The sequence below is a fragment of the Pseudopipra pipra genome, chromosome 1 (genome assembly GCF_036250125.1).
Source record: "Pseudopipra pipra isolate bDixPip1 chromosome 1, bDixPip1.hap1, whole genome shotgun sequence".
Lineage (NCBI taxonomy): Eukaryota > Metazoa > Chordata > Aves > Passeriformes > Pipridae > Pseudopipra > Pseudopipra pipra.
In genome coordinates this window covers 155,607,072-155,628,584 of record NC_087549.1, presented here as the reverse complement: position 1 = coordinate 155,628,584, position 21,513 = coordinate 155,607,072, and the positions used below count along the sequence as shown (strand labels likewise).

General features: G+C 64.9%; 2 protein-coding genes across 3 annotated transcripts; both read right to left on the bottom strand.

Annotated features, from left to right (window-relative positions):
* Window positions 1–7,498: 7,498 nt before the first annotated feature.
* On the bottom strand, window positions 7,499–12,696 carry LOC135411115 (S-antigen protein-like). Its single transcript, XM_064648369.1, has 4 exons — window positions 12,639–12,696; window positions 11,853–11,988; window positions 11,045–11,140; window positions 7,499–10,849 (listed from the first exon to the last, which is right to left on the bottom strand). The coding sequence occupies exons 1-4, from the start codon at window positions 12,645–12,647 to the stop codon at window positions 8,451–8,453; spliced, it is 2,640 nt and encodes an 879-aa protein (XP_064504439.1). The 5' UTR covers window positions 12,648–12,696; the 3' UTR covers window positions 7,499–8,450.
* A 923-nt stretch (window positions 12,697–13,619) lies between these two features.
* On the bottom strand, window positions 13,620–21,460 carry LOC135410939 (zinc finger protein 135-like). Of its 2 annotated transcripts, none has more exons than XM_064648037.1 (5): window positions 21,296–21,460; window positions 20,100–20,290; window positions 19,050–19,158; window positions 18,562–18,675; window positions 13,620–17,796 (listed from the first exon to the last, which is right to left on the bottom strand). In XM_064648037.1, exons 2-5 carry the CDS (start codon window positions 20,121–20,123, stop codon window positions 14,807–14,809), a joined length of 3,237 nt encoding a protein of 1,078 aa, XP_064504107.1. In that variant the 5' UTR covers window positions 20,124–20,290; window positions 21,296–21,460; the 3' UTR covers window positions 13,620–14,806. The 2 variants fall into 2 exon arrangements, with proteins under 2 accessions (XP_064504107.1, XP_064504022.1); XM_064647952.1 differs by having other exon boundaries at window positions 21,301–21,460.
* Between the last annotated feature and the right edge of the window lie 53 nt (window positions 21,461–21,513).

Sequence of the window (21,513 nt, the reverse complement as noted above, 5' to 3'; positions counted from 1 at the left end):
AAACAACTCAACTCCCCCCCAAAATCCCACCAAGACATCATTTTAAAAGCCAAAAAATTGGGATCAGGGGGTTTAAAGCCCCTGGAAAATGGGATGAGCAGCTTGGAAAGCCCCAAAACGGGACAAGGGGGTTAAGAAAAAAAAAGGGGGGGGGGGTTATGTGGCTTTAAGAGTTCCAAAAACTGGGTTAAGGGGGTTTTAAAGCCACAAAAAATGGGAAAAGTGGTGATAAAAACAAAAAAAAACCCACAGGGATAAATCAATGGAAAAGCCAGAAAATGGGAAAAGTGGTTTTAAGAGCCCCAAAATGGGAAAAGTGAGTTTTAAAGTCAGAAAAGAAAGTGGGACAAGGGGGGGTTGTAACCTGAAAATATCCCCGGAATGGGTTGGTTTAAAATAAAATAAAAAAATGGGATAAAAGGTTTTAAAAGCAAAAAGAACCCCAAGACATTTTAAAAGCCCCAAAAATTGGGATACAAGCCCCAAAAAAATCCACAACCCCCCCCAACAAACAAAACCAAACAAAACCAACCAAAAAAACACAAACACCCAGAAAAAAACCCAAAAATAAAACTTGGGATGAGTGGGTTTGATGCCCTTCAAAAGGGGGGTGAGGGGCTTCACAGGGCCCAAAACTGGGATAAGGGGTTTGAGGAGGGAAAACAAATGAAAAAATTGGAGAAGTGGCTTGAAAAGCTCCAAAAACGGAATAAGGGGGTTTAAAAGCCTAAAAAAACCCTCCCAGGATGAGCCCCTTTGGACACAAACCCCCCTTTCCCTCGCCAGAAAAAAAAGGATAATGGGTTTAAAAAGCAAAAAAACCCAAACCACTCCAGGATAAGTGATTTTAAAAGCCTTAAAACTGGGGATGAGTGGGTTTAAAAGCCAAAAAAACCCTCGGGATATATCATTTTAAAAGCCCCAAGGGAATGGTTCAGGTGAATGTAAAAACCCCCAAAAATGGGAATAAGGGTTATTAAAAGAAAAAAAAAACAACAAAACAGGATAAGTCACTTTTAACACCCCCCAGAAAAAAGATAAGTGGTTTTAAAAGACTCAAAAGATGGGATAAGTGGGTTAAAAACCAAAAAAACACCCCAAACCCTAAGTTAAGTCATTTTAAAAGACCCAAAAAATGGGATGAGTGGGTTAAAAAGCCCCAAAAAAGGGTCGAGTGGATTTGAAAGCCCCCAAAAATGGGATGAGCAGTTTTAAAGACTAAAATAAAAAAAAAAAAGACCAGGACTGGTGGTTTTAAAAGCAAAAAAACACCAAAAACCAAGCAGGATCAGTAATTTTACAAGCCCAGAAAATGGGGTCTAAAAGTTCCAAAACATGGGACAAGGTGGTTTTAAAATTATAAAAAAAAACCACCCTGGGATAAATCTTTTTAAAGGCAAAAAACCCCAATGGGATGAGTGGTTTTAAAAGCCAAAAAAAACCCCACCAAGATGTCACTTTAAAAGCCAAAAAACTGGGATAAGTGCTTTTAATGCCCTTCAAAAACGGCACGAGCAGTTTTAAACCCCTCCCCAAATGGGTTCAGTGCCTTTAAAACCACAAAAAATTGGATGAGTTGTTTTAAGAGTCCCCAAAAATAGGGATTAGTTGGTTTAAAATAAAAAAAAAAAAATAAAACCCAGGAAAAGTCATTTTTAAACCCCTGAAAAAAAGGGAAAAGCGGTTTTAAAAGCTCCAGGAGAAGAGGATAAGAGGCTCTTAAAAAGCAAAAAAAAAAAATAAAAACCCACCCCAGGGTAAGTAATTTTAAAGGCCAAAAAATAAATGGTTATAAGTGGTTTAAAAATGCCCTCAAAAGTGGTTAAAAGCCAAAAAAAAACCCAAACAGGAAAAGTCACTTTAAAAGTCACAACAGAATGGGCCAAGTGGTTTTAAAAAACGGGGTAAAGTGGATCAGACAGCCCCCAAAAATGGGATAAGAGCTTTTGAGAGCCCCCAAAAATGGGATGGGCAGTTTTAAAGACAAAACTAAAGAGCAGGACGGGTGGGTTGAAAGGTCAAACAAGTGCCCAGGGCTGAGTCATTAAACCAACCCGGGAGGGAGGTTCCAGAGCCCCAGGGCGGAGGGGGGGTTTGAAATCCCAAACGCTGCTCCCGGGGGGTTCCAGGGGCACCGCAGGAGCTGCATCCCGGATTCCAGCAGGGAAAACCCCTGGATCTTGGGGGGGGGGCTGGGGGGGATACAGGGAATATTCCAGAGGGTTCTGCCCCGGGCAGGGACACCTTCCACCCTGGGCCAGCCCGGGGGGTTTATCCCCGTGTTCCCAGTTATTCCCTCTGGGTTTATCCCCGTGTTCCCAGTTATTCCCTCTGGGTTTATCCCCGTGTTCCCAGTTATTCCCTCTGGGTTTACCCCCGTGTTCCTGGTTATTCCCTCTGGTTTTATCCCAGCTATTCCCTCTGTTTTATCCTGGTTATTCCCTCTGGTTTTACCCCCGTGTTCCCAGTTATTCCCTCTGGTTTTATCCCAGTTATTCCCTCTGGTTTTATCCCAGTTATTCCCTCTGTTTTCCCCCCACATTCCCAGTTATTCCCTCTGTTTTATCCCAGCTATTCCCTCTGTTTTATCCCGGTTATTCCCTCTGGTTTTATCCCAGTTATTCCCTCTGTTTTATCCCGGTTATTCCCCCTGGTTTCATCCCCACACTCCCAGTTATTCCCTCTGGTTTTATCCCAGCTATTCCCTCTGTTTTATCCCGGTTATTCCCTCTGGTTTTACCCCTGTGTTCCCAGTTATTCCCTCTGTTTTATCCCATCTATTCCCTCTGTTTTATCCCGGTTATTCCCTCTGGTTTTATCCCAGTTATTCCCTCTGTTTTATCCCAGCTATTCCCTCTGTTTTATCCCAGTTATTCCCTCTGTTTTATCCCAGCTATTCCCTCTGTTTTATCCCGGTTATTCCCTCTGTTTTCCCCCCGTGTTCCCGGTTATTCCCTCTCTGCCCCCCCTCCCAGTCCATCCCCCCCGGGGCAGTGCAGGGATGAAGGTCTGGCCGTTTCTCTCCCCCAGGTATGGCCAGGGCCAGCTGGAGACCTTTTCCCCTGCAGACTGGCTCCGTCCCCCTTTCCCAGGAATTCCCATAACTTGTCCTGGGGGGCTCCCTCCGTGCCCGACTCTCTCCCAGCACCACGGGATCCCTCAGCAAACGGGGATGTTGCTTCTCCCTTCCAGTAATTCTCGCTGCTGAGAGGCCCCTTCAGCACGTGCCACCTCCTGCTCCGGTGCCATCCCAAACTCGGGGCCTCCGGGCCGGTCCACGGTCACTTCCAAGGTTCCTGGATGAGGGGGGTTCCTCTCCGAGCTCTCTGTGGCCGTGGAGACCCTCTCTGTGAACACCCTCCCTGGGAACACCTTCCCTGTGAACACCCTCCCTGGGAACACCCTCCCTGTGAACACCCTCCCTGTGAACACCCTCCCTGGGAACACCCTCCCTGTGAACACCTTCCCTGTGAACACCCTCCCTGTGAACACCCTCCCTGGGAACACCCTCCCTGTGAACACCCTCCCTGTGAACACCCTCCCTGTGAACACCCTCCCTGGGAACACCCTCCCTGGGAACACCCTCCCTGGGAACACCTTCCCTGGGAACACCTTCCCTGGGAACACCCTCCCTGGGAACACCTTCCCTGGGAACACCTTCCCTGGGAACACCTTCCCTGGGAACACCCTCCCTGGGAACACCTTCCCTGGGAACACCCTCCCTGGGAACACCCTCCCTGTGAACACCCTCCCTGTGAACACCCTCCCTGGGAACACCCTCCCTGTGAACACCCTCCCTGGGAACACCCTCCCTGGGAACACCCTCCCCAGAGGGACAGCAGGAGCAGCTGGATTCGGCTCCAACCACCTCCTTCACGAGCCCCCGGATCTCCTTTCCAGCTGGAACGTTGTGGGGTTGGGATCCTCTCCCGTTGTGGGTTTGGGATCCTCTCCCGTTGTGGGGTTGGGATCCTCTCCCGTTGTGGGGTTGGGATCCTCTCCCGTTGTGGGGTTGGGATCCTCTCCCGTTGTGGGGTTGGGATCCTCTCCCGTTGTGGGGTTGGGATCCTCTCCACCCCTGACTCTGAGCTGGAGTGTCCCGGTGCTCCGGGCCAGAGGCTCCAGGAGGGACCATTGTCCCTGTCTGGGGTGGCCCAAGGACAGTGGGGAAAATCTCCTGCTGGAATTGCACAGAACCTGCTGAGGGTCCATTGGGAAGGAGGGGGGGACACAACCAGGCTGGAACCGGGAATGTGCACACTCCAAAATCCCACAGGGTCCCAAAATCCCACAGGGTCCCAAAATCCTCGTGTTTCCTTCTTGCCAGCTGGTGGGGATGTGGCCGTTATCCCGTTATCCGTTGGGATCTCACCACACCCATCCTGCCAGTTCATTCCTAAAAACTGGATCTCCTCTGCAGGTCCCTGTACTCTGTTCTATGGAAAACCCTGCTTTTGGTGGGATTTGGGTTGTTTTCTCCAGTTTCTCAAAGCCTTCAGCTCTGCTGCCTTGGTGATGCCACCGATGTCCCACAGGGATTCCGGAGCCTCCCCCGTTCCAGCCCAGTCTGGATGGACCCACGGGGCAGAGATGGGCCCTTCCCAGCCCTGGGAGGGTTCAGGGTCAGGGGATCAGACCCAGGGGATCCGACCCCGGCCTGGCCAGTGGAATTCCAGCGTCCCGGGACACCGGCTGCTTTGGGAATTGTGTTTCCCTTGGGAAAGCTGCTGTGGGGGCAGAGGCACCGTGTGACCCCCGAGGACGTGGTAAAAGGGGAGGAAATGTCCTTTATGGACCTCAGTCCCATCACTCGCAGCAGCCCGAGGCCCTCTGGGTGCCAAAGGCTCTGCAGATCCCGGGATGAGCCACATCCACCCCCATCCCTCCAGAGCTCAGCTCCAGGCACGGAGAACTAAGGAGGTTTGGTCCCAAAAATCCGCATCCTCAAGGGTGTTGGGGGAGGGTGACGGACACCTCACATCCCAACCCCCTCCGTGCTCCCAGCTCTGCTCTGATTTCAGGGATTTAATTGGGAAAACGTCTCCCAGCCTCGTGACTGCACCTGAAAGGCACAAACGGAAGAGGGAAGGTTGGGATTTGTCCTGGTTCTCTGAGGCCTGGAGCACAGAGGACTCGTGGCCCAGCACCTCCCTCGCCCTGTCCCGTCCCCCCGACCTGGATTCCGGAGGATCCTCCACGTGTGCTCCCGGCACGTGGAACTGGGACATCCCAAAAAAGCCCCCGGGGCCGTTGTCACAGCCGGGGGTGGCAGGGAGGTGACAGGGAGGTGACAGGGTGACATTCCCAGCGCTGGGCTGGGAGTGCTGGGAACAGCCTCGGGTGGCACAAGGGGGTGGGCTGCACGTGGGATCTTGGGAATATTTTGGGAATATTCCTCCTGAAAAGGGTCGTCCAGCCCTGGGAGGCTCAACAGCCGTGGGGATGTGGCACTGGGGACACGGGCAGTGGTGGCACTGGGGACAGGGGCAGTGGTGGCACTGGGGACAGGGGCAGTGGTGGCACTGGGGACACGGTCAGTGGTGGCACTGGGGACAGGGGCAGTGGTGGCACTGGGGACAGGGTCAGTGGTGGCACTGGGGACACGGTCAGTGGTGGCACTGGGGACAGGGGCAGTGGTGGCACTGGGGACAGGGTCGGTGGTGGCATTGGGGACAGGGGCAGTGGTGGCACTGGGGACACAGTGGTGGCACTGGGGACAGGGGCAGTGGTGGCACTGGGGACAGGGGCAGTGGTGGCCCTTGGGGACAGGGGCAGTGGTGGCACTGGGGACAGGGGCAGTGGTGGCACTGGGGACAGGGTCAGTGGTGGCACTGGGGACAGGGGCAGTGGTGGCACTGGGGACACAGTGGTGGCACTGGGGACACAGTCAGTGGTGGCACTGGGGACAGGGGCAGTGGTGGCCTCCAGGCCAGGCAGACTCGGGGGGTCTCCTGCAGTTTTCCCAGCCCAGCAGTTCCCCGATTCCGTGGTGTCCCAGTTTCCCCAGTGCATTCCCGTCCTCCTTCCCGGCTCCGGGGGCAGATGGAGGGGGGGGGGGGTCTGTCCCCGTTCCCGTGGGAATGTCACCATCTGTCCTCTGCTCGGTGACATCCAGCTGGGGGCACTCCCAGTGCTCCCAGTGCAGAGCAGCCTCCGGCTTACTGGGAGTGGAGGGAGATTCCCATACTGGGAATCACTGCAGGGCTGGTCTGTGTGAACTGGGCTGTACTGGGGCTGCCCTGTATGTACTGGGCTGTACTGGGGCTGGTCTGTGTGAACTGGGCCGTACTGGGGCCATACTGGGGCTGGTCTGTGTGAACTGGGCCATACTGGGCCGTGCTGGGGCTGGTCCATGTGAACTGGGCCATACTGGGCTGTACTGGGGCTGGTCTGTGTGAACTGGGCCATACTGGGGCTGCCCTGTAGGGACTGGGCCATACTGGGGCTGGTCTGTGTGAACTGGGCCGTACTGGGACTGGTCCGTGTGAACTGGGCCATACTGGGGCTGCCCTGTAGGGACTGGGCCATACTGGGGTTGGTCTGTGTGAACTGGGCCATACTGGGGCTGCCCCATATGTACTGGGCCGTACTGGGGCTGGTCTGTGTGAACTGGGCCGTGCTGGGCCATACTGGGGGTGGTCTGTGTAAACTGGGCCATACTGGGGCTGCCCCATATGTACTGGGCTGTACTGGGGCTGGTCTGTGTAAACTGGGCCGTACTGGGGCTGGTCTGTGTAAACTGGGCTGTACTGGGGCTGGTCTGTGTAAACTGGGCCATACTGGGGCTGCCCCATATGTACTGGGCTGTACTGGGGCTGCCCTGTATGTACTGGGCTGTACTGGGGCTGGTCTGTGTAAACTGGGCCGTACTGGGCCATACTGGGGCTGGTCTGTGTAAACTGGGCCATACTGGGGCTGTCCCATATGTACTAGGCTGTACTGGGGGTGGTCTGTGTAAACTGGGCCATACTGGGGCTGGTCTGTGTAAACTGGGCCATACTGGGGCTGCCCCATATGTACTGGGCTGTACTGGGGGTGGTCTGTGTAAACTGGGCCGTACTGGGGCTGGTCTGTGTAAACTGGGCTGTACTGGGGCTGGTCTGTGTAAACTGGGCTGTACTGGGGCTGCCCCATACATACTGGGCTGTACTGGGGCTGGTCTGTGTAAACTGGGCTGTACTGGGGCTGCCCCATACGTACTGGGCTGTACTGGGGGTGGCTGTGGGGCTGCAGGTGCCCCCCCAGGTCCGTGGGTGCCCCCCCGGGTGCCCCCAAACCACCCCCTGAGCCTCATCTGCATTTTTTACTTGTTTCTCCATTAACCCCCCCATTTTGGGGGGTTATTTATTGGGGGGGGCACTGGGGGCACCCGTGGTGGGTCCCACTGTCACAGCACCCCCAGGACTGGGAGGCTCTGTCCCAGTAGGTCCCAGTGGGTCCAGAGGGAGGGGAAGGGACACAAGGAGAAGAATTAGAATAAGTAGAAGAACAGCTGGAATAACCTAAATAGAATTTAATAAAATAGAAAAATAGAAAAGAATAAATAAACGACAATAACCAGAATAAACAGACATAAAGAGACTCCTGGCTTTAAACACAGACCTGGGGCAGGGCACTGGTGGGACTGGGAGGACTGGGAAGTGCCCTGGAGGGACATTCTGAGGTCTGGAGGCACTTCAGTGCCCAAAGGGAACATGGAGACACATCCCAGGGGGATTTTCCAAGGCCTGAAGATACTTCAGAATCCAAAGGGAACATGGAGACACATCCCAGAGGGATTTCCGAAGTCTGAAGATATATCAAGGGCCAGATACATCCTGATATATCTTGATCCATCCCTCTGGGGTGTGTCTCCGTGTCCAAAGGGACGCAGAGACACATCCCAGGGGGATCCCTGAGGTCCAAAGGGACACAGAGACACATCCCAGGGGGATCCCTGAGGTCCAAAGGGACACAGAGACACATCCCAGAGGGATCCCTGAGGTCCAAAGGGACGCAGAGACACATCCCAGAGGGATCCCTGAGGTCCAAAGGGACGCAGAGACACATCCCAGAGGGATTCCTGAGGTCCAAAGGGACGCAGAGACACATCCCAGGGGGATCCCTGAGGTCCAAAGGGACACAGAGACACATCCCAGAGGGATCCCTGAGGTCCAAAGGGACAGGGAGACACATCCCAGGGGGATCCCTGAGGTCCAAAGGGACACAGAGACACATCCCAGAGGGATCCCTGAGGTCCAAAGGGACACGGAGACACATCCCAGGGGGATCCCTGAGGTCCCAAGAGACGCAGAGACACATCCCAGGGGGATCCCTGAGGTCCCAAGGGACAGGGAGAAGCCCCTCAGGTGGTTTCAGGGGTGCCCAGGTGCTCAGTTCCGGGGTGTCCGGGATGGGCCGTGGCACTGGCATCACGTTCACGGGAGCACTGGGACAATCCCATCCTGTGGCTACTGCTGGTCACCCCCCGGGTCAGCCCCATCCCCGAGGGGGTTCCCATCCCCGAGGGGGTTCCCATCCCTGAGGGTATCCCTGTCTCTGAGGAGGTCCCCGTTCCCCAGGGGGTCCCTGACCCCACAGGCATCACCATCCCCAAGGGGGTCCTTGTCCCCCTGGCGACCCCTGTCCCCAGGGGTGACCTGGTCCCCAAGGGAGTCCCTGTCCCTGTGGGTGTCCCTCTCCCCCTGGGGGTCCTTGTTCCCATCCCTGGGGGTGTCCTTCTCCCCCTCGGGGTCCCTGTTCCCATCCCCATGGGGCTCCCTCTCCCCAAAGGGGTCCCTGTTCCCATCCCTGTGGGGGTCCTTCTCCCCCTGGGGGTCCCTGTTCCCATCCCCATGGGGCTCCCTCTCCCCAGAGGGGTCCCTGTTCCCATCCCCCTGGGGGTCCCTGTTCTCCTCCCTGGGAGGGTCCCTCTCCCCAGAGGGGTCCCTGTTCCCATCCCCAGAGGGGTCCCTGTTCCCATCCCCCTGGGGGTCCCTGTTCCCATCCCCATGGAGCTCCCTCTCCCCAGAGGGGTCCTTGTTCCCATCCCTGTGGGGCTCCCTCTCCTCGCAGGGGTCCCTGTTCTCCTCCCTAGGGGAGTCCCTCTCCCCCTGGGGGTCCATGTTCCCATTCCTGGAGGGGTCCCTGTTCCCATCCCCACAAGGGTCTCCATTCCCATCCCCATGGGGGTCCCTCTCCCCCTGGGGGTCCCTATTCCCATCCTCGAGGTGGTCCCTATTCCCATCCCCATGGGGGTCCCTGTTCCCATCCCTGTGGGGGTCCCTCTCCCCCTGGGGGTCCCTGTTCCCATCCCTGTGGGGGTCCTTCTCCCCCTGGGGGTCTCTGTTCCCATCCCTGTGGGGGTCCCTCTCCCCCTGGGGGTCCCTGTTCCCATCCCTGTGGGGGTCCCTCTCCCCCTGGGGGTCCCTGTTCCCATCCCTGTGGGGGTCCCTCTCCCCAGAGGGGTCCCTGTTCCCATCCCTGAGAGAGTCCCTCTCCCCTTGGGGGTCCCTATTCCCATCCCCGGGGTGGTCCCTGTTCCAATCTCCGTGGGGGTCCCTGTTCCCATCCCCAAGAGAGTCCCTCTCCCCCTGAGGGTCCCTGTTCCTATACCTGTAGGGGTCTCTCTCCCCTTGGGGGTCCCTGTTCCCCTGGGCGTGGGGGTCCCTCTCCCCTTGGGGGTCCCTATTCCCATCCCTGGGGTGGTCCCTGTTCCCATCCCTGCGGGGGTCCCTCTCCCTCTGGGGATCCATGTTCCCATCCCCATGGGGGTCCCTCTCCCCAGAGGGGTCCCTGTTCCTATCCCTGAGAGAGTCTCTCTCCCCTTGGGGGTCCCTATTCCCATCCCCGGGGTGGTCCCTGTTCCCATCCCTGCAGGGGTCCCTCTCCCCCTGGGGGTCCCTGTTCCCATCCTTGTGGGGGTCCCTCTCCCCCTGGGGGTCCCTGTTCCCCTGGGGGTCCCTGTTGCCCTGGGGGTCCCTCTCCCCCTGGGGGTCCCTGTTCCCCTGGGGGTCCCTGCTGCCCTGTGCCCGGGGGTCCCTGTTCCCATCCCCCTGGGGGTCCCTGTTCCCCTGGGGGTCCCTGTTCCCCTGGGGGTCCCTGCTGCCCCGGGGGTCCCTGCTGCCCTGTGCCCGGGGGTCGCGGCAGCGGCGGCGCAGCCGGCGGTGTGTGCTCAGGTTGGCCTGCGAGGCGAAGGCGCGGCCGCAGCGGGCGCAGGGGAAGGGCCGGTGCCCGGCGTGTGCCCGGCGGTGCAGCCGGAGGTGCCCGCGGCTGCGGAAGGCGCGGCCGCACTCGGGGCAGGGGTGGGCGCGCTCGGGGGGCGGGTGGGACCGCACGTGCAGCTCCAGGCTCTCCCGCCAGGCGAAGCCGCGCCCGCAGCGCCCGCACACGAAGGGACGCTCCTCGCACGGCCCCGCCGCGCCCGCGGGGCGCTGGGGGCACTGGGGGCACTGGGGGCACTGGGGGCACTGGGGGCACTGGGGGCACTGGGGGCAGCCGGGCCGCCCCCGCGATCCGCGGTGCCGCAGCAGGTCCCCGCGCAGGCAGAAGGCGCGGCCGCACTCGGGGCAGCCGTGCCGGGCGCGGTTCCCCCCGCGCAGCCGCTTGTGCGTGAGCAGGTTGCGGCGGTGCCGGAAGGCTTTGCCGCAGGTCCCGCACACGAACGGCGGGCCCGGGGCGGGGGGCTCGGCCCGGGCATCCCCCAGCTCGGCCCCGCAGCTCGGCCCCAGCCCGTCACACGGCTCCTCCCGAGGGGGGTCCCCGGCACAGCCCCCCGGGGCGGTGTCGCTCCAGCCGGAGCGGGGGGCACCGAACCCCAATTCCCAGTGTCCCCCGTCATCATCCTCACTGGCAGAACCGTCCTGGGCAACTGTTGGGAAAAGGGTGTCACCACAGGGGGTCCCAGAGCCACCGTCGGCCCCCCACCCACCCCCGTGACACCCGGGGGGCTGGAGGGACTCCCACCCAGCCCAGGGGAGTGTCAGACAGGGGCTCTGGCCCCGGCCAGCCCCTCACGGCCCAGTGACAGCCCAGGGCGTCCCCAAGGATGTCCCCAGTCACTCACCGGTGCTGGAGGCGTCAGAAGTTCTGCTGTCCCCCCCAGCACAGGGGACCTCCCCGGGCCACTCCTCCTTCATGTCAGTGAACTTGGACACGGAGCCTGTGCAGGAAAGAGACCCCTCAGTGCCCCCCAAAGTGCCCGGTGAGTGTCACTGGGGGACTGTCACCGCCACCAGGCCGGGGGCTGCCCTGGGGGCTGTGGGGGCTGCCCTGGGGGCTGTGGGGCTGGGGCACAGCGGATGGGGGGCTGTGGGGGCTGTGGGGGCTGGGGCACAGCGGATGGGGGGCTGTGGGGGCTGTGGGGCTGGGGCACAGCGGATGGGGGGCTGTGGGGGCTGTGGGGGCTGTGGGGGCTGTGGGGCTGGGGCACAGCGGATGGGGGGCTGTAGGGACTGTGGGGCAGCAGGGCTGGGGGATCTGGTGCCTTTACTCCTCACACCCGCGGATGCACTCACGGCCCTGTTCCCATCGGGAGATGGCAGGTCGGGCTCTGCCAGGGGGCTTAGGCTGCAGACCCCTGGCTCAGCCCCCAGACCCCTGACCAAGCCCCCAGGCCCCAGCTGAGCCTCTGAACCCCCGGCTGAGCCCCTGGGGCCCCCGCTCAGCCTCCAGACCCCCAGCCAAGCCCTGGGCTCCTGCCGAGCCCCCGGACCCCTGGCTGAGGCTGTGGACCCTCACCTCAGCCTGTGCCCCCCGGCCGAGCCTCTGGACCCCCGGTTCAGCCTCCGGCCATGCCCCCAGGCCTGTGACACCCCCATCTCCATGCCCCCGGCCTGGTGACACCCCCAGCCCGGTGCCCTCCGGCCCCTCACCCAGACTGGCCACCAGGTCGTAGTTGTCAGCCATGACCTCTCGGTACAGCGCCCGCTGCCAGGGCAGGAGCTCTGCCCACTCCTCGGGGGAGAAGTAAATGGCCACCTCTTCGAACGACACGTCGGGGGGCACCCCCTGGGGGGACAGCGGGGGGCTCAGGGGAGCCGGCAGCACCGACCCCTCGCTGGGCACCCCTGGCGGGTCACCCCAGGACTGCAGCACCTCCCGGGTCCCAAAGGGTCCTGTCCTGGGGCTGCTCCGGCCCCCACAGTCAGCACAGGGGGCCCGGGGGGACTGCCAGGGCTGGGGCGAACCCCGGGAGGAGCGGGGACCCCCGGGGCTCCCCGGGGCTGTGGGGACTCATGAGAAGAGCAGGGACCCCCAAGGCTGGGGGGCTTCCCGGGGCGAGAGCAGTGGGGTCCCCCGGGGCTGTGGGGACCCCCCGGAGGAGCAGGGACCTCAGGGGCTGTGGGGACCCTAGAGACGAGTGGGGACCTCTGGGGCTCTGGAGTTCCCTGGGGCTGTGGAGACTCCCGGGAGGAGCTGTGGGGACCCCCTGGGCCGTGGGGACCCCCCGGTGCCGCCCCCCGGTCTCTGCGAGCCCGCCCTCCCCCCTCCCGTTACCGCGCCCGGAGGCGCCGGGACCGCCCCGCCCTGTCCGGCCCCCGCCCCCCCGCGGGGACCCCCGGAGCCCCCCAACCCCGGGACCGGCCCCTCCGCCGGGACAGCGGGACCCCCCGGGGACCCCCCGAGCCCTCCCGGCGCTCCCGGGCCCCCCCGCTCACCCTCTGCATCTCCGGGCGGGGCCCGATGGCGGCGGCGGAAGGGGCCGGGCTGGGGGGCGGCCCCGGGAGCGGGGGGGGGCTCGGGAGCGGGGGGGGGCCCCGGGAGCGGGGGGGGGCCCCGGGAGCGGGGGGGGGCCCCGGGAGCGGGGGGGGGCCCCGGGAGCGGGGGGGGCCTCGGGAGCGGGGGGGGCCCCGGGAGCGGGGGGGGGGCCGGGAGCGGGTGTGGGGTACCGCGGACCCACCCCCGCACCCACGGGCCGGGGGGTCCCCGCGTGGTTTGGGGGGCTCTGCCGGGGCGATGGCGGCCGCGATCGCCCACCCCGGCAGCATCGGCCACCCCCCAAGCGGGGCTGCCCGGGGACACCCCCCCTGCTCTCCAAGACCACCTTCCACCCCCCAAATCCCGAGAAACCAGCCCGGCTGCTCCGGGAGTCTGGGAGCCCCCGCACCGGAGGGTCCCACACCGGAGGGTCCCACACCGAAGGGTCTCATGCCAGAGGAGGGTCCCTCACTGGAGGGTCCCACACCAGGGCAGGACCAACCAAAGCCCCCCCGGGTCCTGCCCCTGCAGCCCCTGTGCCCGATCCTCCCAGAACCCACCCGGGGGGACTCCAAGTGCCCCCAGCCGGGACAGGGGGGGGTCTGTGTCCCAGCGTGTCCCCCCAGTGAGAGCCCTCAGTGAGAGCCCCCCGGTCCGTCCCCAGGAGCACAGGGGGGGTCAGTGCCACCCCAGCGGATGTGACGGTGACCCCGGGGTGGGCTGGGTGGCCGCGCTGGTCCTGAGCTCCCACCTGGTGTCCAGGGAGGTTTGGTGGCCGCAGGGCGCGCTGGAGGGTCCCGGCACTGTCACTGTCCCGGTGGCCCCTTGGTCACGGTGACCCGGGGGCTGCAGCTGGCACAGCCTTTGCCAGGACTCAGGCTGAGATTGAGGCTCCAGGGAGACCCCCGTGTCCCCCCATTCCTGGACAGAGCACCCCGAGCTGCTGGAGCCATCAGAAGCTTTTATTTTAAATAACCTCAAAAAATAGAATTGCAGAGAGCAGAGCTGGGGGAGGAAGAGGGCTGGGGCGGGACCCCCTGCCCAGCTGGGGCTCCAGCGGTGGCTGCCCCGCGTCGGTCCCCTCAGAAGATCCTATTCCCTTTGGGATGAAGCGATGGCAGATCCCAGTGCCCATGGCCAAAGCTCTGCCCGAGGCTGCAGCCCCCTGGCCACTGGCTCTGTCACACCAGGGGGGACACAGAGATGCCAAGCAAAGCCCAACAAGCATCCCATGCCCCCCACGCCCCTGGAAGCCCCCCCAGCCCCCACCAATATCAAGTCCCAAAGCACAGTTATCCAGAGCAAGCAGAAGCACAAGCTGCCCCCCCCGCCCCCCCCGGACCAGAGGCATCTCCGGGTCCCTTCTGGAAGCAGAGCTGACCCTTTCCAGGCCACTTTCCTGGCTGTTTTCCCAGTGCTCTCCCAGCTCCTCTGTGTGGAGCCGGACCGGGGATCCCAGGTCATCCAACAGGAGAAAGGGCCTCAAGACTCCTGCAGTGGCAGGGCTTGGCTCTTCCATCCCAGCCATGTCCTTGTGGAATGCCATCCAGTCTGGAACAGCCTGGAAGGTTCTGGAAGCAGCTGGAGCCCTCTCGCCCCATGGCTGCCTCCAGTGGATGCAACTTTTAAGCCACTGGATCCAGCTCTTCCCAGTCTGTGTGGCCGGAGCCAACGTGGCAGATCCAGGTCCAGTGGCACCCCCTCCAGTCCTTTGGTGTCTTCCCGAGCCAGAAATGGGCCATGGCCCAGTCTGGCTCTGGTTTGCCCCATCCAATCCCCCCGAGGCTCCTCCAAGTCCCAGTGTCACGTCCAGCCGGAGGGATCACCCTGGCTCCGACCCCTCGGCTCCGACCCCTCGGCTCCGACCCCTTGGCTCCGTCCTCGTCAGGGGCCGGCGTGGGCGACTGTGGGAGCTGAGGGCCGGCCCTTGCCCGTGGGGGTCCTGGTGGGGGTCCCAGTGCAGGGGGGTCCCAGACAGCCAGGGCAGGTCCCAGTGCAGGTCCTGCTGTGGGTCACAGGCGGCCTGGACAGGTCCCAGCGAGGGTCCCGGTGCAGGGGCAGGGGTGGGGGTCCTGGCAGGGGCCCCAGCGTGCATCCTGGGGCACGTCCCCGTGAGGGTCCCGGGGGGTTACAGACAGCCGGGACACGGGGCCGGTTTTTCCTCGATGTGCTCCTGCTCCGGCGCTCCCGGCGTTCCCGGCATTCCCGGCGTTCCCGGCATTCCCGGCACGCGCTTCTCCTCGAAGGCCCGCGCGCAGCCCCCGGCCTTGGCCCAGAGCTGCCCCCGGGGGGGCTCGGGGGGGCGGGGGGCCAGGCAGGCGGCACAGCAGCACGGGGGGGGCAGCCCCGGCGCCCTGGGGCCCGGACCCTCCCCCGGGCACTTGCACGGGGGCACCGGGGGGGCTCCGGGGCCCGGGGGGTGCTCGTCCTGCATGAGCTGCAGGAGGATGTCGGCGGCGCCCGAGGGGCTGTCGGGCCGGGCCGGGGGGGCCCCGCGGGAGCAGGGGGGCAGCAGCAGGGCCGGGGGCTCGGGGCCCTTGCCCAGGGGGTCCCCGGCGGAGCAGGCGGGCGCGAGGCCGGTGCCGTGGGTGCGGCGGTGCCGCAGCAGATGGGCCTTCTGGCTGAAGCCCTTGCCGCAGTCGGCGCAGCGGAACGGGCGCTCCCCCGTGTGCGTGCGCAGGTGCACGGCCAGGTTCACCTTCTGCCGGAACCGCTTCCCGCACTCGGCACACGCGTGCGGCCGCTCGGCGCAGCCGTGGGGGCACTCGGGGCACGGCCGGGGCTGCTCGGCGCAGGGCGGCGGCTGCTCGCAGGGGTGGGCGCGCTCGGCGCAGGCGTGGGGGCACTCGCCGCAGGCGCGGGGCTGCTCCACGCAGGCGTGAGGGTGCTCGGCGCAGCCGTGGGGCTGCTTGGTGCAGGCGTGGGGCCGCTCGGCGCAGGCGTGGGGACACCCGGCGCAGGGGTGCAGCTGCTCAGCGCAGCCGTGGGGCCGCTCACAGGCGTGGGGCTGCTCGGCGCAGGTGTGGGGCCGCTCGCAGGCGTGGGGCCGCTCGCAGACGTGGGGCCGCTCGCAGGCGTGGGGCTGCTCGCCGCAGGGCCGGGGCTGCTCGAGGCAGGGGTGCAGCCGCTTGGCGCAGGGGCACTTGGCGCAGGCGTGCAGCTGCTCGGCACAGGCGCGGTGCTGCTCCGTGCAGGGGTGGTGGTGCTCGGCGCAGGGCCGGCGCTGCTCGGGGCAGGAGTGGGGCCGCCCGCGCGGGTTCGCCGGCGGTCCCCCGTGCTCGCCGCAGGCCTCCCCGCAGGGCCCGCAGGGGAAGGGGGCCCCGGCGGGGTCGGCGGCGCCGGGGGCCGTGCCGGGGGGCCCCGCGTGCACCCGCTGGTGCACCCGCAGGGACAGTTTGCTCTTGAAGCGCTTGGGGCACTCGAGGCAGGTGAAGGGCTGGCGGCCCAGGTGGGTCTTCTGGTGGGCCAGCAGGTTGGGCTTCTGCGCGAAGCGCTTCCCGCACTGGGCGCAGGCGAAGGGCCGCTCGCCCGTGTGCACCCGGTAGTGCGTCACCAGGTTGCCCTTCTGGTTGAAGCGGCGGCCGCAGACGCCGCAGGTGAAGGGCCGCTCACCTGTGTGGATGCGCTGGTGTGTGGCCAGGTTGGTTTTGAGGCTGAAGCGCTTCCCGCAGGTGTCGCAGCGGAAGGGGCCGCGCCCGCCGGCGCCGTGCCCGTGCCGCAGCAGCCGCTCGCACTGCGCCAGGCTGCGCCCGCACTCGGGGCACGGCCAGGGCCGGGCCTCGCCCGCCCGTGCCGGGGGGGACCCGGGGGGCAGCTCCGCGCCGGGACCGGGCTCGGGGGGGGCCCCGGGGCACGGCTTGTGCCCCGTGTGGCTCTTCTGGTGGGCGACGAGGGCGAGCCAGAGCCCGAAGCTGTTCCCGCACTGGTTGCAGATGAAGGGCTTCTCGGGGGGGGCCGTGGCGTCCCCCAGCCCCGGCTGTGCCCCCGGGGGCCCCAGGAGGGGGGGGCCGGGGGAGAAGTTTGGGGGGGCCTCGGGGGGCCGCAGCAGGGGCACCTTGGGGCAGAAGCCGTCGCCGCAGTGGGCGCAGGGGAAGGGGGGCTCGCCCGGGGGCGGGGGGGGGAAGCCCTTCTCTTCGCAGGGGAACAGCTCGGCGCCCTCGGGGGGCTTCGGGGCGGGCGGGAGCGGGGCGAAGGGGGGGTCCTGCGGGGCGGGCGCGGGGGGCAGCAGGGCGGGCGCGGCCCCGAAGGGCGCGGCGGGGGCCGGGCCGCGCGCCAGGCAGCGGCGCTGGCGGGGGACGTGCGTCTTCTGGTGGGCCTTGAGGGACACCTTGTCCTTGAAGCACTTGTGGCACTGGGCGCAGGGGAAGGGGCGCAGGTCGGTGTGGGTGCTCTGGTGCGTGACCAGGTTGGTTTTCTGGGTGAAGCGCTTCCCGCACTGGGCGCAGGCGAAGGGCCGCTCACCTGTGTGCACCCGGTAGTGCGTCACCAGGTTGGTTTTCTGGTTGAAGCTGCGGCCGCACAGGAAGCAGGAGAAGGGCCGCTCGCCCGTGTGGATGCGCCGGTGCGTGATCAGGTTGGGCTTCTGCCGGAAGCTCTTCCCGCACTCGGGGCACACGAAGGGCGTGTCCTCGGCGCAGCCCCGCGCCGGCCGCGCCCGCGCCTTGCCCTCGTCGGGGTGGGCGCCGTGGATGCGCTGGTGGGCCAGCAGGTTGGCCTTCTGCGAGAAGCTCTTGCCGCACTGGGCGCAGGGGAAGGGCCGCTCGCCCGTGTGCACCCGCCGGTGCGTGAGCAGGTTGGGCCGCTGGCTGAAGCTCTTCCCGCAGTCCCCGCACCGGAACGGCTTCTCCCCGGTGTGGATCCGCTCGTGCGTCACCAGGCTCTGCTTCTGCCGGAAGCCCTTCCCGCACTGCCCGCAGCGGAAGGGGCCGGGGACGCCCCCCTGGGCCCCCCAGCAGCCGGCGCGGGGGGCCGGGGGGTCCCGGGGGGGCTCGGGGCCACGCTGCCCGCCGGGGAACCAGCGGCCAGAGCTGCTGCCGGCGGCCGGGAACAGCTCCAGGGAGCCGGCGCCGATCCCGGGCTTCTCCTCGGGCTCCACCTTGCTCACCCGCCCGGGCTCCACTGCACCGGAGACAGCCCGCAGTCAGCCCGGCCCTCGGGGAGTTCCAGGCTGTCCCGAGTGGGAAGGCCCTGGATCCAGCCCCCCCTGCTCCGTGTGGGACCCCAACATGGAATCACCGTGGTCTGTGGCCCCCCAAACAGCCTCCAAACCCCCCTGAAGCTCCCAGTTTGTGACACCTCGAAGTGCCCCCAAAAACCCACTGCACTCCCCAGTCTGTGACACCCCCCAGCCTCCTGCACCCCTCGGCCTCACCCGCAGTGGTGCTGGGCTGGTGCCAGCAAAAAACTGCCAGTACCTGGCCCAGAGTGGTCAAAACTGACCCTAAATTACCATAAACTGGCCACAACCTGGTTCGGAATGGCCCAGAATGGGGGCAAACTGCCCCAGGATGACAAAAACTGGCCCAAAACTGCCCAAACCAGCCCAGAATGGCCAAAACTGGTTGAGAATGGACATAAACTGGTCCAAACTGGCAAAAACTGGTCCACAAAACTGGCCTAGAATGGCCATAAATTGGTCATAAATGGCTGCAAACGGGCCCAGAATGGCCACCAAATGGCTCCAAAATGGCTGAAAACTGGCCCAAAATGGACATAAACCAGCCCCACGCCGGCTCCAAACTGACCCAGAATAGTCCCAAACTGCCCTACACTGGCTCAGAACGGCCCCAAAGCATCTCTGAAGGTCCCAAATGTCCTCACACGGCCCCAGCCCGTCCCTTCCCCCAGTCCCAGGCTCCCCCATTCCCGAGGATCCAGACTCACCGGCGCAGGGGCTGCCCAGGGCCTTGGAGTCCTCCGGGCCCGTCCGCGCGGCTCCGAACGGCTCCTCCGGCGGCTTCATCCCGAACAATCCCACCGGCTTGAAGAACCGGTACCCTGGGGGCACACGGCTGTCACTGGGGGAGCCAGGGTTGGGGACCAGGGGACACGGCTGCCACCCAGAGAGCCGGGATCAGGGCTGGGGCTGCCACTGGGAGAACTGGGAAGGCGGGACTGAGCCGCTCCTGGGAGAACGGGGCTCTGGGAATGGGGGATGGAGCCGCTCCTGGAGAACCAGGTTCCAGGTGAGGTGGGACGGAGCCATTCCTGGGCTCTGGTTTCTTCCCGCAGCCTCTCCCACTCCCGGGAATCCCCCGGAACACTTTCATCGGCCCAGTTCAAAGCTCCCACAAAAATGCACTGAGCTCTGAGCAGAGAATTCCCCACCCCCCCATCCCACAGGGTCCCCTGCCCGTGCCCCCCCCACCCACCTGTGCAGGGATCCGAGGGGATCTCGGCGCCGACAGCATCCAGCTGGGATCCGGCCCGCGGCGCCGGGCTCAGCCGGGAATACGGGAGCAGATCCAGGGCGTGGGCGGGCTGGGGAGGGGGCAGCAGCTCAGCGCCATTTGGGGGCATTTGGGGCCCCTTTGTGTCAGTCTGGGACACTTCCCTGGGCAGGGATCATCCCCTTGTTCCTGCATCCCAAATCCCAGGTCCAGGCCCTCGCTCCAGGATGGAGCCCATGGCACTGGAGCATGTCCTGCCCGGGTAACAGGGATGTCACCCCACTCTCCCATGGCCCCTCGGGGGGTCCCAGCTCCGGGTGGGCTCATTCCCACAGGAAAGCCCAGCACTGGGACCCACTGGAATCTCCCTCAGCGTAGGGAAGCTGCGGCCCCTCCGTGCCTGTGACCCCATCAGAGCAAGCAGGGCTTGGCAGAGCCCCCAGAGCTGAGGGATGAGCCCCCACAGATCCCTGGTCCCCAAACCAGATCCCTGCCCCCCCAAACCAGATCCCTGCCCCCCCAAACCAGATCCCTGCCCCCCTAAACCAGATCCCTGCTCCCCCAGCAGATCCCTGCTCCCCCACCAGATTCCTGTTCCCCCATCCCGACCCCTGCCCCTAAACCTGGTTCCTGTCCCTCCAAACCAGATCCCTGCCCCCTGAGCTGGGGGCTGACCCCCCCCGCTCCCTGAGCCCCCCCAGGATCCGCACTGGGGGAGGAACCTTCCCTGAGGAGCCGATCCTGCTTTTCCAGGGACACCGAACCCCCCAAGCCCCGACCCCCCCCGTGTCCCCCAGGATTCCTCTCCTGTTCCCAACCCCAGAGCCTGGTGCAGGGCAGAGCCGGGGGGGGCCCCGCGCTCCGGGACTTCCCAAAGCGCCGATTTCCCGGAAAAACTCTCGGGGGGTTCCAGGGATTGAAAAAAAAAAAAGCACGGGAGGAGTCCCGGGCCCGGGAATCCCCCCCAACGTCCCCCCCAAAAGTCCCGGGGTGGCGGAGCCGCGGGGGATCCCGACGGGAATCCCCCCGTACCTGGGGCGCTCCCCCCGCGGACATCGCTCCCCGGGGCCCCTTCCCGGCCCCTTCCCGCTTCCTTCCCGCTTCCTTCCCGGCCTCTTCCTCAGCCCCTTCCCGGGCTCTTCCTCAGCCTCTTCCCGGCCTCTTCCCGTCCTTTTCCTGGTCTCCTTCCGCCACCGACTCGCTCAAATGGCCGCAGCGGGGTCCTGGGAGAGCGGGAGAGCGGGAATGTGAGTGGGGATGGGATCGGGACGGGATCGGGAGCGGGAGCGGGAGCCGGGCCCGAGGAGCTCGGCAGCCCCGGAGCGGACTCGGCCTCCCCCCGCCCCTCTTCCTCTTCCTCCTCCTCCTCCTCCTCCTCCTCCTCCCCCCGGAATTTGGGGCGCGGAAGGGCCGAGCGGGGCCGGATCCGACTGCGAACCGAGAGAGCTCGGGAGAGCTGGGAGTTGTAGTTCGGGATGGGATGGGACGGAGGGGATGGGAGACAGCGGGAGCGGCAGCCGGGAAGGGCCCCGGAGCAGGGAACGACCCCAGCACGGCAACGGCTTATCCAGCCGGGAACAGCCCCCGAGGCAGGAATTGCCCCGGGAGCCGGGAACAGCCCCGGTACAGCATCTCCTGGACAACCGGGAATAGCCCCGGGGCTGGGAATGGCCCCGAGGCAGCCTCGTCCTGCCAGGAATGGCCCCGGGAGCTGGGAATGGCCCCGGCACAGCCCCGTCTGGGCAGGCAGGAACAGCCCCGGGAGGCAGGAATAGCCCCGGGACAGCCCGGCCTCGTCCAGCCGGGAATAGCCCCCGGGAACATGGAATAGCCGGGAATGTGGAATCACTCGATAACCGAGAGCAGCCCCCGGAGCCGGGAGCAGATCCAGCCCCGATCCCGGGCTCGGGGGGTCCCGGTTCTCCTCGGTGCCGCTCGGGGGGTTCGGGATGGCCCCCCCAGCACCAGCACTCCCGGATCCCCCCCAGCAGCTCCTGCGGGAGCCTCGAACCCGCCGCTGCCCCGCGTGTCCCCCCCGAGACCCCCAAAAACACCCCCCAAAACACGCCCCGACACCCCTCTGAGCCCCCAAACACCCCCGGCACCCCCGAGACCCCCCTGAGGCCCCCAAAAACACCCCCTGACACACCGACCCCCCCCGACCCCCCCAGCCCCCCGTTCGCGTCCCCGGGGTCACGTGACCCCCCCCGAGCCCCCTCCCAGGGAACCTCACGGGCGGCCGCTGTCCCGCGACGCGATGACGTCACACGCCCGATGACGTCAACGCGTCCGTGATGTCATCTAGAAAAGACACGCCCACCGCGTGGCCGCGCCCGGCCGGGGGCGGGGCCTGAGGCAGCGCCCCCTGTCGGCATCACCGGGCTGCGACGGGATGGGAGGGGCCGGAGAGACCCCGCCCCCGGGTGCCCCCAGTGCCCCCCAGTGA

Coding starts and splice junctions, on each gene's coding strand:
- LOC135410939 (XM_064648037.1), bottom strand. CDS start 20,123: ATGTCCGCGGGGGGAGCGCCCCAG. Junction 19,159..20,099: donor CCGCGGGGGGAGCGCCCCAG/GTACGGGGGGAT, acceptor CCCCCTCCCCAG/CCCGCCCACGCCCTGGATCT. Junction 17,797..18,561: donor CCTGGGCAGCCCCTGCGCCG/GTGAGTCTGGAT, acceptor TCTCCGGTGCAG/TGGAGCCCGGGCGGGTGAGC.
- LOC135411115 (XM_064648369.1), bottom strand. Junction 11,141..11,852: donor CGACCTGGTGGCCAGTCTGG/GTGAGGGGCCGG, acceptor TTTCCTGCACAG/GCTCCGTGTCCAAGTTCACT. Junction 10,850..11,044: donor TTCTGACGCCTCCAGCACCG/GTGAGTGACTGG, acceptor TTTTCCCAACAG/TTGCCCAGGACGGTTCTGCC.